Source organism: Akebia trifoliata, chromosome 9 (genome assembly GCF_017979445.1).
Source record: "Akebia trifoliata isolate Shusen 1 chromosome 9, ASM1797944v1, whole genome shotgun sequence".
In the NCBI taxonomy this organism is placed as follows: domain Eukaryota; kingdom Viridiplantae; phylum Streptophyta; class Magnoliopsida; order Ranunculales; family Lardizabalaceae; genus Akebia; species Akebia trifoliata.
Genome location: NC_141383.1, coordinates 2,075,720 through 2,089,109, shown reverse-complemented (window position 1 = coordinate 2,089,109; position 13,390 = coordinate 2,075,720). Strand labels below are relative to the sequence as shown.

The 13,390-nt window shown below is 34.2% G+C and overlaps 1 protein-coding gene across 4 annotated transcripts; it reads right to left on the bottom strand.

Moving 5' to 3' along the window:
- Window positions 1–454: 454 nt before the first annotated feature.
- Window positions 455–10,641, bottom strand: LOC147394029 (glutamyl-tRNA (Gln) amidotransferase subunit C). Of its 4 annotated transcripts, none has more exons than XM_086454035.1 (6): window positions 10,492–10,641; window positions 9,118–9,210; window positions 8,083–8,171; window positions 6,502–6,578; window positions 1,186–1,986; window positions 455–732 (listed from the first exon to the last, which is right to left on the bottom strand). In XM_086454035.1, exons 2-5 carry the CDS (start codon window positions 9,142–9,144, stop codon window positions 1,190–1,192), a joined length of 990 nt encoding a protein of 329 aa, XP_086310161.1. In that variant the 5' UTR covers window positions 9,145–9,210; window positions 10,492–10,641; the 3' UTR covers window positions 455–732; window positions 1,186–1,189. The 4 variants fall into 4 exon arrangements, with proteins under 4 accessions (XP_086310161.1, XP_086310162.1, XP_086310165.1 ...); XM_086454036.1 differs by having other exon boundaries at window positions 10,488–10,623; XM_086454039.1 differs by lacking the exon at window positions 9,118–9,210 and having other exon boundaries at window positions 10,492–10,513.
- Window positions 10,642–13,390: the final 2,749 nt, after the last annotated feature.

The following is a 13,390-nucleotide window of genomic DNA, read 5'->3' as shown; positions in this document are numbered from 1 at the left end:
CACTATCTCCTTCCACATTCTTTTGGGTCTTCCTCTCACACTTTCACAACCTTCAATCTGAATATTTCTTTCAATGCAAGTTTAATGCTTATATATGGGCACAGAGGGTAAAAACTTGGGAAAAATTTACTGAACATCTACATCAACATTGACAAGGTTAGCTAAAGTATTATAGGTAAGGTCACCTTTTCTCACCCTTAATAGGTATTTTCAGTTTCATTAGTTCAAAGTCCAGCTCTTCTAGAATATTCATCTTCTATGATGGAGAAACAAAATGAGAGGGAAAAAGGCAAGAACCATTGTGAATTAATCACGATTACATATCAACGTTGCCACATAATTATTGGAATGATACAATTTGAGTAACAAGAGAAACAATATCATCTAATAAAAGAAGGAAAAAATTTCAACAAAGCTAGTGGTTCACCTAACTCACCCCAAATCCTTCAAAATGTATCCATTAAACGATAACTTAGAAAATGTAGAGAAGAATGAAAAAGACAACAATGAAATTCATCAAATAATAATACTGAATAGTTAAGACAGTTCAACAAAGGCCAATTACATTACAATCCTAATTGGAAGAAATATACAAGTTGATGGTCCAATAGAACAAGGGGAAGACCTAAAAGAACGTGGATGGAGATAGTGAAAACGTATATAAAACTCACTTTCGATGATAGTAGACTTGGATATCACTGAGACTACATTCACATCCCACAAAACTAAATCCTGAAAAGCACGTGAAATGAATTGAATCAGTGTTTGGATCTAGCATTCAAAGAGGTGACAACTACTCTCATAGGGACGAACCAAAGAAACTTCCACAAATTGGTTCAAATACCGATGGGCCACAACAAATAAAGAAGGCGACAGACCCATCAAAAAAAAAAAAAAAATTAACTCACTTTCAATGATAAAAGACTTGGATCAGGCCATATAGAAATGAAGATATAGTATTCGTTTAGCCGACCCCAAATCTTTGGGATAAGGCTTTGTGGTAGTTGTTGTAGTTGTTAGTCATGCATATTTACATTGTCTCATATTAACATATTTTTTATCAGTTGTTGCATCAACTAAGAAACATTGTACATGGGGCTTCAGATACCAATATGACACAAATTCAACAACCGAAAAATGAATCCAATTAATTAGTTTTGATGGAGAAAATTGGCAAAGAATTACTCTTTCAACGTTTTTGTGCTTTCCTCCGTCGAGACTGGGCTTTCTGCCATTTCTTTCTAGAGACAAGTTTGCTCTTTGGCTTCAATTTTAAATCCGGTGAGAACTTGTAGTTCGGATCTCTCATTCGGGCTTGTATATCCTTGAAGAATTGCATGTTTAACTTCTTCGGCCCTCCTTGTCTTAGCTCCGTATACTCTGGCCCCGAAACAATATTCTCAAAAGCTCCTATCAAAATATCTATATCAGACATCACCTCCCACACATTCGTATAACGCCCATCTGGCCCTTTCTTCAATTTTTTCAAGGCATTCTCAACAGCAAGTTTTCGAGCTTGTTTTCCAGGAGATAACTCTGGTGGTTCCTTCTCGGCTTTCAATAGCTCAGATATTGTTCGATATTTCGGTGTCTCCTCAAACTCAAACAATTTGTCGAGATACTCATCGCTACGTTCGTTCGGATATGGTTCAGTAGGAATATCATTGTCATCATCACATTCACTACCTGTCCACAATGTCTTCTCCTCGTCACTTTCGGACCATACACTTCTTAAGTCATCACTATCATCACCATCAATAAGATCTGAATGTTCCTTTGCCTTTTGTTTAACTTTTCTAATCTCTTCTTCTAGATGGCTGGGACCTTTTTTACCATCAGTTTCATCTTCATCACTTGCGGTCCATAAACCGATATCTTCTTCATCCATTTCCTTCTTCCAGGCTTTTCTGAAGTCCTTATCGCCCGGTTTTCTATTGCCAAAGAGATCATAATATGTACGTCCATCACGGGCATATGATCGTGATGCTGGAGCATTCAAGGAAACCCAAAATATTAATTAATCTAATATAAAATAATAGCCAGATAGGGTATAATTTAAAGCCAAGAGGAACCACATAAATACAAGATCTGAATATAGATATTACTAAGAATGAATCTTTGTTGCATGTCAAGCATGATTAGTATATGGAAAGATCATGGATGTTACCAGCATTAAATCTTGAGAGCTGCTATTAGCACCCCCCAACTTATACTTATTACACCCCAATTAAAAACAAAGAAAATAAGTAAATGATTGAGAATAAGTAAAAGTTGGGGTGCCAATAGAAGCTCTCTCGGTTTTTATTTTTTATTTTTTATTTTTTAATAAGTATAAATTCATTAATGAGGGGAAAGAATACAATAGAGACTTACAAGGTGGTCGAGGTGACCTACCCAAAAAGCTCCTAACAATCTATCAAAGCTTCCCACTTGAAGACAAAGTCTTCATAGAAAACCCCCTTAAAGTCAAGGTATAACCTACACCAAAAAACTAAAATCCCCAAAATGTTCAGGGTAATCTCATGAAAGTTTGAGGTCACCCCTCTAAAAATTCTCCCATTCCTTTCCAACCAAAATTCCCAACAAATGGCAAAAGGAAGAAACTTCCACAAAATATTCAATCTCCTCGAGAAATAAGATAAATCTCAACTCTTAAAAAAAAAAAAAAGGTAATATTCGGAAGAACCAAAGAAATGACTCCAAAGGGCGGGGACACCTCACAGGCTAGACAAAGAGCACAATAATTAGGCGTCACAAAACCACGAGAGATAAGAAGATCAAGCATGGGTAATTTATTCAAAGTGGCTAGCCAAATGAAAAAACAAACTTAAAAGGGGCTTTTGAACCCCAAATAATAGCTAAAGGGAATTCATTAGGATGATTGTTAAGCTCTGTGAGTGCCTAGGCGAATTAATTAATAGTGAATTTTGCTTTTTTAGAATGGGTCCACTATGACATTCCAGTGAGCCCTGTCAAGATTGATCCATAAATCAGCAAGGTCCTGGATTTCCCAATCATTAAAACCTCTCCTAAATCCCAAATCCCATGCAAGCTCATTTCCTTCAAGGTTCCGAAATTCTGCCCATGGAAAATTTTTCTTAGACAAAAGATTGAAGAGACGGGGAAAGAACCATGTGGACTGGTCCTCCCAGAATCTAACCATGCCACCCTTGCCAACTCTATACCGCACCCACCTCTTGAAGTCCGTTAAGACACTCATGATACCTCTCCAAACATTGCACCCATATGACGAGTTTACCTCCTTGCTTTCCCACCCATTCGGCTTCTCTTCATACTTAGCCTTATTGACTCCCCTCCACAAGCTTCTGTTCTTTACAGAAGCCAACTCCAGCTCCAGAAGTCGTCTTCTGAAGAAACAGAAGCCCAGAGCCTAAAAAACTACATTCAATAGAAGTTTGTTCGTTACAGAAGCACATAAGCTAAAAATTAATATTCGTTTGACAGCTTTTTATTGCTGGATTCCAATAAAATGATCAGAATGCCCTTAATGTTGATAATGCACCTAGAATGCACCAAAAATGACCAGAATACCTTAATAAATATATAATTACACCATATATATATAATAAATTTATATAAAAAAATTATAAAAATAATTATTTTCAATTTAAATAAATTATAAATTTTATAATTCTATCGAAATTTCAACATCTCTTTTTAAAAATAGACATATGAAATTTTCCTTATAAAGAAAATACCTACATAATACACAATCTAATATCCGCATAAAGATGAAGAGTGCTTTGATAATAAAGTAGTAACGATGAATTGCTTTTAGTCTTGGTAGTAAAGATGAAGGGTAGTAATCCCCTTTTGGAGAATGGAGGATATTTTGGTAATCCCTTTCTGTTTTTAAGGTTAAGTTTGATTGGAAATTTGATTAAAGATAAAAGGTATTTTTGTAAAGATGAAGGGTATTTTGACAATCTCATTTTGTTTTTTAAGGTTAAGTTTGATTGGAAATTTGATTAAAGATGAAGGGTATTTTGGTAAACATGAAGGGTATTTTGATAATTCCCTTTTGTTTTTTAAGGTTAAGTTTGGTTAAAAATTTGATTAAAGATGAAGGGTATTTTGGTAATCTCCTTTTGTTTTTTAAGGTTATGTTTGATTGGAAATTTGATTAAAGATGAAGGGTATGTTTGTAATTTTTTTTTATTTTTTAAGGTTAAATTTGATTGAAAATTTGATTAAAGATGAAGGGTATTTTGGTAATTCTCTTTTTTTAAAGGTTAAGTTTTGTTAGAAATTTGATTAAAGATGAAGGGTATTTTGGTAATCTCCTTTTGTTTTTTAAGGTTTAAGTTTGGTTGAAAATTTAATTAAAGATGAATGATATTTTGGTAACTACACTTGAGCCGTTTTACGTTTTTGGCTTCAGGCAAAGCCCATTTAAAGAAACCCCTCTTGGACGACTTCCATTAAGAGTTGTTTTGGGCTTCATTTGAAATCCATGGGAGTCAAAAAAAAAACTTAAACGTACATCGTTCATTTGGCTTTTTTAGTTTAAAAGTAAAAAAAGCAGAAAAAGCCGACTTCTGAAACTCAAATGAACAGGCCCTAAAAGTTCTCATTACCAAACCTCCACAACCACTTACCCAAAAGGGAATTATTAGCCACTATGAACCCTCTAATACCCAACCACCCATCCTTTTTTGGCGTGCAAACCACCTTCCACTTCATAAGATGAATCTTTTGCCACCACTCTTATTATGTCAGGAGAAGTCTAATCAATCTTTCTAATCTCACTTCAACCTTTTTGGAAGTGAGAACAATGACAAATGGTAAACTGGTATGCTGGCTAAGGAGCTCTTTATCAAAGTGAGTTTACCACTAGCTTTCTAAGAGCTGAGTCTCATTTCCATGCACTCAATCACTGAGACCCAAATTGCTTTACTTCTATACCTCGCACCTGGAGGCAAGCCCAAATAGGTGGTAGGAAGAGACTCCCTTTAGCAACCAAACATCGCAACCCACCTATCGACTCCCACATCACCCCCCAGACCGAACAACTTACTCTTCCTAAAGTTTATCCTCAAACTTGACACCACTTCAAAACAACAAAGTACCCCCCCCCCCCCTCAAGTATCTCGCTTGATCATCTGACACATTCAGAAACACTAGGGTACCATCAATAAATTGCAGGAACGAAATGTTTGGGACTTCCTTCCCCACTAAAAAATCAGAAATCCAATCCAAACTTGACGCCCTATTGAAAAAACACCCCAAGACCTCTACCACTAAAATGAATAACAACTGAGATAGGGGATCCCCTGTCTCAAGAACCTAGAACTTTTGAAAAAACCAATCGGGCTACCATTGATCAGAATCAATAAGGAAGCAGAAGTCACATTTCATCACCCAATCAATCCAAGTGGTCTCGAGCCCCATCATTTGCATCAGGTACCTCAAAACCTCCCAATTCACGTGGTCATAAATTTTGTGCATATCAATTTTGCAAATCAAACTCAGCTTTCCTAATCTCTTCCTTGAATCAATGCATTCGTTAGCTATTAGAATCCCATCTAAAATATGTCTCCCACAAACAAAGGCCCCTTGCTCCGACCATATTGAACACTCGATTACCCCTTTAAAACGATTTGCTAGAACCTTAACTATAATTTTGTACGTCAAGCCCACAAGACTAATAGGTCTGAAATCTACAATATTCTCTACTCCCGGCTTTTTTGGGATCAAGGTTGTGAAAAAGCTATTTAGGTTGTAGTCCAAGTACTTTCTCTCCTCGAAATCCTTCAACATGCTCATGAAATCATCCTTCAGGGTCCCCCAACAACGTTTATAAAACGCCATAATGAAACCATCTGGACTTGGGGCTTTGTCTCCGCTAAGTGTAACAAGCACATCAACTACCTCTTGTTCCTCAAAGCTTCTTTCTAACAACATTATAATGTTTTGTAATGTTGAGATAATAATTTGAGCCAAACTTTTGTGATGTTTGAATGGTGTGTTTTAATCTTTAATTGGGGTGTGATGAATAATTTAAGAAATTTGGGTGTAATAAATAAAATTTGGGGTGCCAATAGCAGCTCTCTAAATCTTTGTTTGCATTGTCAAAAATCCTAAACAACCACTTGAGCCTTTCCAAAGAAATAAATTACTGGCTACAACTAAAGGATAAGAGGAAGTTAGAGTGCACATGCATCTATTATAAAATTATTGGAACACTTCCCCACAATACAACCAAATTGATTTCATTTGGAATCCGGATCCATTCAACTCTCATCGATTTTGTTCCAGGTCCCACTTCGAAAGCGTGACAATGATTTCACTTTTTTGGTAATATTTCTTCAAGAATTAGTCTTGTTATTATGGTTTTTGAGCAATCAACCCTAGAAATACAATCAATCATGAAAGAATAGTTGTCATGTCTTCTTTTACAAGATAGTTTGCAAAGAATAATCCTAAAATGTAAATCTCACAGAGAATATATATAAGTTTAATGTGGAAAACAGAATGTACCTTGTAAAGTGGGGTAATATTGTCCATTAATTTGATTTCTCAAGATACTAACAAATGAATCACATTGAGACCCCAACCTGAGAGCAAGGATGAGAATTCACTCATTATATTTGGAGGAAGGAAGATTACATGATTCAAAAAAACAAATTAAACAAAAAGAGGCAATGCTAACAGAAGCTTACCTTTATGGTTCTTGGTTTAAGCAAAAGCCATTAGAGCAAACAAGAATGAATTAAATATATGAAGGTAACTTTTGACTTTTCATTAAAGAATGTTCTAGGTGTTACCTCAGATAGGATATTATGGTCCACTTATTGGATCAAATTAGGTTCATTTGACAATGTTTTAATTGCAATTTGAAAGGTCTAAAGAGACATAAGATATGTTTGATTAGGCATGGAAAATGCATTTTCCATTGTTAGATTGTGCATTTTCCCTGGAAAAATGATTTTCCAACCCCATCTAAAAATCCACTCACTGGTGGATTTCATTTTTCCACCACAGCCCATGGCAAAATGAAATCCAACTTCATTTACCATGCCCTGATCTCTCTCTTCTTCCTCTTTCTTCTTCCTGTTAAAACAAAAAAACAAAAAAAACACCCTCCTCTCTCTCTCTTCCTCCTCCCTTCCCCAGCCCCTGCTCCTGCAAAATCTCTCTCGCCCCTCCCCTTTTTCAGTTTTTTCCACTTAAATGCAATCAAACACTGGAAATTATTTCTAATTTCCCATGCCCAATTTCCAATAGATTTCAAAATAAATGAAAAACAAATTTTCATGTAATCAAACAGACCCTTCCAAAATGAGGTATTGATGTCCGTGTGTGGAAATACCAGACCTCAGATAAAAACCCTACCTTTACACTTAAACCTGTCGAGAAAAAAAAGAGTATAGATATGATTCCAACAAACTTATCCCCTTCAAAAGTACAGTTCTTTGAACTCATTTTAAGAACCATTTATTTCAATATGGTTATGATACAAGATTATACCCACTGTTGATATGGAACAAAGCATCATTCAAATGAAAATTAACTAGAGTGAAGTATTCTGAGTACCTAACCCACTACTCATTACAAATGAAAGGAAATTGAAAATTAACATTTGATATCCAAATTCAAATTCATTAATCTTTTTGTTTCACCCTCACTTAACTTGGGAAATTTCCCAGAAATGTTAGCATATTTTATTTATAATTCCAATGGAGCCTCACTAAACATTTATGAGCGCAAGTTCCGCACATGTCCATCTTTAATATCTATTTTGGGAATGTGACCTATTTCGTACTGATGGTTCTAATTTTGCAAGTTAAAGTTCCGACCTCCTATGCCAATGTCCAAAAGAATTTTAACTTACTTTTCCAAAAGGATCATGATTCCAAAAAAACTTGCCCGCTTAAAAGGACATTTCCCAGCTTTAAACTTGATTAAGAACTCATTTTCCTATATATTAGTAATGATGCAAGATCATGCGCATCATCATTAAAGAACAAAACATCATTCAAACCAAACTTGTACCAGAATAAAGTATGGCGAGCATCTAACCAGCTACACATTACAAATGAAAGGAAATTGAAAACTAACCTGCTGAGTGAACTTCGGTGTGGTAGAAACGTTTGTTGTGTGGTAAAATTGTGTGCTTTGTGCACACATTGTGTTCCAATTCTTATATACTGAAATGACAAAAGGTGAAAAGTTATCGAAGAAATAAATACTACTAAAACATATAAAATATAATAACTTGTAAAAAAATCACATGCAGCCCAATTGCAAGTTGCATCTTCCACAAACATATTTCAATGTGTTCTTTGCATTCAAGAAATCTTTGTGAAGCCTAGCCCTGTTTTCTATCTGTTAGGTCATCTTGAAGGAAAGGAACACCGGTGTCTACAAGGATAGAGAGCACTTGCTTCAAGAAATCATTATTCCTATCTTGGGTTTATTTCTTTCGATGTAAAATTTTCAAGGAATTTAAGGTGGAAAGGGGGAGGATATTTTTCAAGGACTAGTTGGGGACTGCGATTGGGTAATGCAGTATCTCATATCATTAGAGTTGGGGTAGATGGGTATTGCAAGGTTTTTCTCTCTTCATTGTTTCTTGTTTGTGCTTGATGTGCCTAGTCATCTTTGGTTGGTCACCTCGACTTCCCTTTTAATGAAACGTTCTTCATACTTATCCTAAAAAAAAATGATGGAATTGTTTACCTATTCATAGGAAACTCAAACATGTTATGAGCCAACATTTTCCAACCATTTGATCCAAGGATTCTACCACTCTCACCAAAGTCAATGATATTTTTATTGTAAGAATACACAATAATATACATTATAATCATACACATTCTAGACTACCAAATCTAGCTAGTCCATTACTGTTTTCACGAAGAGCGGGAGGGAAATCTAACGAGAGTCCCTAGATAAACCCATTCTCCATTTCCAATAATTTGATTACACCTTAAAAAGGTAAATGAAAAAAAAAAAAAATGAACAGGAAACTGAGTAAAGTTTTGGTCCATGGAAGTACAGAACATGTGGGCTTGGCGCTTGCACAAAGCCCTAAAAAGACTGACAATTAGTGAACATTAACATCTAAAAGTACATTCAATTAGAAAAGCTTACCCATTTTTTATACAAACAACTTCCCATATTACCAATGTCAAAAAGTAGCAAATGTTAAGCTATTGACTCTGTCAACCATCATTATCCCCCACCCTGTCAAAAAATTGTACATTTTAAAATATTGACTCCATCAACTCTCACCATCCAGGTAATAAATTAAACCTACCAATCAATGCTAAGAACTCATAACTTCGGCTACACTAAACAAGAAACGAATAACAATCCATAGATTAATAGTAACGAACCAATACTATGTTAAAATAAGAAGCCAATTAATTATTGTAAACAAGTCAATAGTGTTGAGGAAACAAAATAAACTACAAGAAAACACACTTACTAATGTGTTGGAGGCTACATAGTGTGCCACATTGACTCATCCGAAAACTGTGTCGATTCATCCGATTTTTTCAAAAACTCAGCTAGTTTTTTGAAAATTGGGCTGAGTAGTCCAGTTTGATTTGGTTTGGGGTTTTTTTTGGTGTTTAAACAACCAAGATTAACAGAAAATGAGATTTTGTGATTGTGGAATCTATTAATCCATATTATTTAAAAATAAATAAAAAATAAAAAGATGATTTTTTTAACTTTATACACGCATTTTTCAATTTATGTCGAAATAGGTTTGAACCGGTTTGGGATAGTTTGCCTCGTCCGAGTTGGATCAAATTGTCCAAATCAAATCGAACTAGGTGGGTACCAATCCAATCCCAAAATATGATTCTTATCAAATCTATTGATTCACACGCTTCCGCTACGTCAGTTCCAATGATTCCTAGAACAAAAATGATAGAGCAAAATAGCCCTTCTCTTTTGTTCGATCATGTCGAAACTAGGGCTGTCAAGGTATATATATATACTTGTTCGAATATAGCTATATCTGAATCCCAAAAAAAAAAAAAAAAAAACTGATATCCGAATTCAAATCAAATCCAACGGATATTCTCAAACAATATTCAAATTCGAATCTGATTATCTTATAGGATACACAATCGAATACTGCATTCACCTTGAACTCAAGTCTTCAATCCCGTAGACAAAAATCCTAGATTTTGCCCCTAAAATCAGTCATCTTCAAAAAAATAAAAATCTTAAAAATAAGTCATCTTTAGACTTCATATTCTATCTATTTCAAGTTTTCAAATTGTTGTTCTTCAAAATCAGTCATCTCTGAAACAGAATCATGAAATTTATGGTTAAAAATTTCTAAAAAGTGTTAGGGGAAGATTGAAAACCATCGATTTAGTAATCTTCAAGCTTGATAGTCTATTAATTCCAAGCTACAGACCACAAAGCAAGATAGGGTTTTTAGAAAAGTAGCAACAATGAAAGTTTTAAATTAGAGGAGAGAGAGAGAGAGAGAGGTTACCTACCTACCTGTACAATCTTCGGGGAAGAACGCCGGAAATCCACCGTCTCAGGCGAGCTGGTTGATACCTCCTAATCTGAGAGAGAGAGAGAGACGAAGGATTAGTTGAGTTGGGTTGAGAGTTGAGTTGGCAGAAGACGAAGGGTTTTTGAAGGTTTTAAGACGAAGAAAACAAACCCCGTTACTATTCCCACATTATTGTTTTGCTACCATTTCCCATGTAATTCACCAACGAATTGCATGTGGAGGTAGTGGGCCAACAGCAGCTCTCTTATTTTATAGGGTATTTTAGAAACACCCCCATGTTAAATTTCTGCTATTAAATTTACCGATTGGAAAATGCAAAATTAGATTTACCCCTCTTGACCATGAGTCAAAGGTGCTTTTCATTAATGATTTAACGGTGAAACATTGATTTTTTATTTTACTTTTTCCTTCGTGACTCAATGGATCCGGGCCTTTAAGTATTTGAAGAGCATTTTGGGGAAAAAAATCACCGCTTAACTCATCTAGGACACATAATGTTGACTTTTGGTCAAAGGGTAAACTTAATCTTACATTTTGTAAAGAAGTAAATCTAATAGGGGCTATTTCTAAAATACCTTATTTTATATTATTATTATCATCTTCGAATCCAATCAAATATTATCGGATCGAATACATCACTATTCAAAAATTATCAATCAATTTCCCAATTAAAATGTTCCTAATAACCCTAGAGTATGATTCCAAAAGTACAATACATATGAGGTAGGAAGTCATTCAGGAGTTTCACAAGACTCTGTTCAAGCTAACCACATCCTGAGATTGAAAGCGCCCTCGATCCGCAGGGTGTGCGGATCTGCTTTTGATTTTTGAGGTTTGGGAGTCGCCACCTAATAATTACGGTCTAGGAACCGAATATTGACTCTAAATAGATGAAAGCAACTAATCTACAAATAAAAAGAGACTATGGTCCAGTGTTAGGCACCAATCCCGTCCGGCAAACGTCGGTCTTTACTAATTCTCAAAAAAAGATTACATTATTAAAAGACCTTAAATAAATAAAATAAATAATAATAAAAAATAAAAAAGTATATCTAGATGATCGCAACGATTTATTCCCTCAGAGTTGGCAGAGAAACTCATCGTATGAAATTCCTTACTTTGTTTCCATCACGGGATCCGCTTCTTATCTCCAAAATGAAGTATTTTCTTTCTAGATCTGAGTGTTTCCTGATTTTTTTGATGGATTTTGGGGTATTTTTTGAGTAAAAGCTGGGATTTGGATGATAGGTAGGGAGTTAGGGCTTTAAAATTAGGGTTTAGAAAAGGCTAGAAAGACTTTTTACCTACTTTTTCTAGGGTTTATTTTGACCTTCGAGATTAGGTTATGGAGGCTCTTATTTATAGATTTGTTTTGAAAGAATTAAGGTTTGACTAGGTCTCATTTTAGATAAGTTGATTAGGGTTTTGACTTAAGTCTTATTTGATTGACTAGGTTTATTTATATTAGGATTTTGACTTAAGTCTTATGAGATTGACTTAGTATTTAAATTAGGTTTTTTAATCTTACATACAATGAAAGAATATATTTTTAAGTTTTGTGCAAAACCCCTTAATTATATCTTTAACTATTTGGACCCTCAGATGGAATGGTCTTTTAATAAATATCAAAGGAGGTCCACTTAAATAAGTGAGCAACCATCAACAATTTTGCCTCAAGACTTGATTGATTAATTTTCTTGGTTCAGATTTTAAAATTAATTTTATTAAAATTTCACTTTAAGTTAATTAATGTTTTATTTATTAATTTCAAATTTTAAAATTTTTAAAATTGAAAAATTATCATTTTGTCCCTGAAGAGAACTTTTGCATTTTAAGTCATTTTTCAATGTTCTGAGATGTTTTGAAATCAATTTTTAATAAGGAATTCGATGAGATTATCTGTTTGTGTTACTTATGAAATTTTTTGGCATGAAATGATTATCAACCCTTATGAGGGATATTTTCGTAATTTTGTCAAATTTTACAAAAATTGATAAAATGATTTATTTAATTTCATTTGATTGTTTTATGTGTTCAAATGGATTTTCCTAAGCGTAAGGGAGCTCTAAAGATGTTTTGATGTTAGGGGTATTTTGATAATTTGATCATTTTTTTTAGTGATTTCTATCATAAATCTTCTTTTTGTCTGTAAAATGATGATTTATATATTTTTAGGGTTATATTTTTCTAGCGTAATGTGGTTTCTATAGTTTTGTTAGTTTGAGACACCTCATCTAAATTTCTGAAACATATCTAATAACAAATAAAAACATTGTAATACTCATCCATCATTGGGAACCGTCGCAATCAGGTTGACGAGTTGATTAATCAGGCAAGTGCAAAAATGGGGTATCCACAGAATCAGGAAAGAAGGTGAACAACAAGGTTCAACTTATTGACAAGAAACAAAATGCTTCGGAGAAGGACAAAATTCAAGTAAAAGATATCGTAGATTCTCCTAAAGGAAATGAGAAAGATTTGGAAAATCTTTCAATAGTTCTGTCAATTCTGCGAGCACCGCTTCCTCATCATCTTAGAGACAATAAGAAGAGTAAGTAATTTGATATTATCCTGAAAGCTTTCAAAAAATGTGTATATCAACATTCTATTCTTAGATGTCATTAAAAAAAATCCCTTCTTATGCCAAATTTCTTAAGGATTTGACCATTATTAAGAGGAAAATATTATTTTTTCAAGAAATCATCATGACAGTCCAAGTTTCATCGCTTATCCAACAAATGGTTGCACTAAAATTTAAAGATTCTGGATGTCCCACAATTTTCATTCACATTGAAAATCAAGTGGTTAAAAAAATATCTTTAGACTTACGGGCAAATGTGAACCTTTTGCCTTATTCGATTTATATACAACTAGATTTAT

Bases quoted from the DNA above. Each gene is read 5' to 3' on its own strand.
- LOC147394029 (XM_086454035.1), bottom strand. From the start codon at position 9,144: ATGGGAAGTTGTTTGTATAAAAAATGG. The intron at 6,579-8,082 runs GTTAGTTTTCAA...CCTTGCTCTCAG, and splicing joins CACCGAAGTTCACTCAGCAG to GTTGGGGTCTCAATGTGATT. The intron at 1,987-6,501 runs GTACATTCTGTT...TGAATGCTCCAG, and splicing joins ATATTACCCCACTTTACAAG to CATCACGATCATATGCCCGT.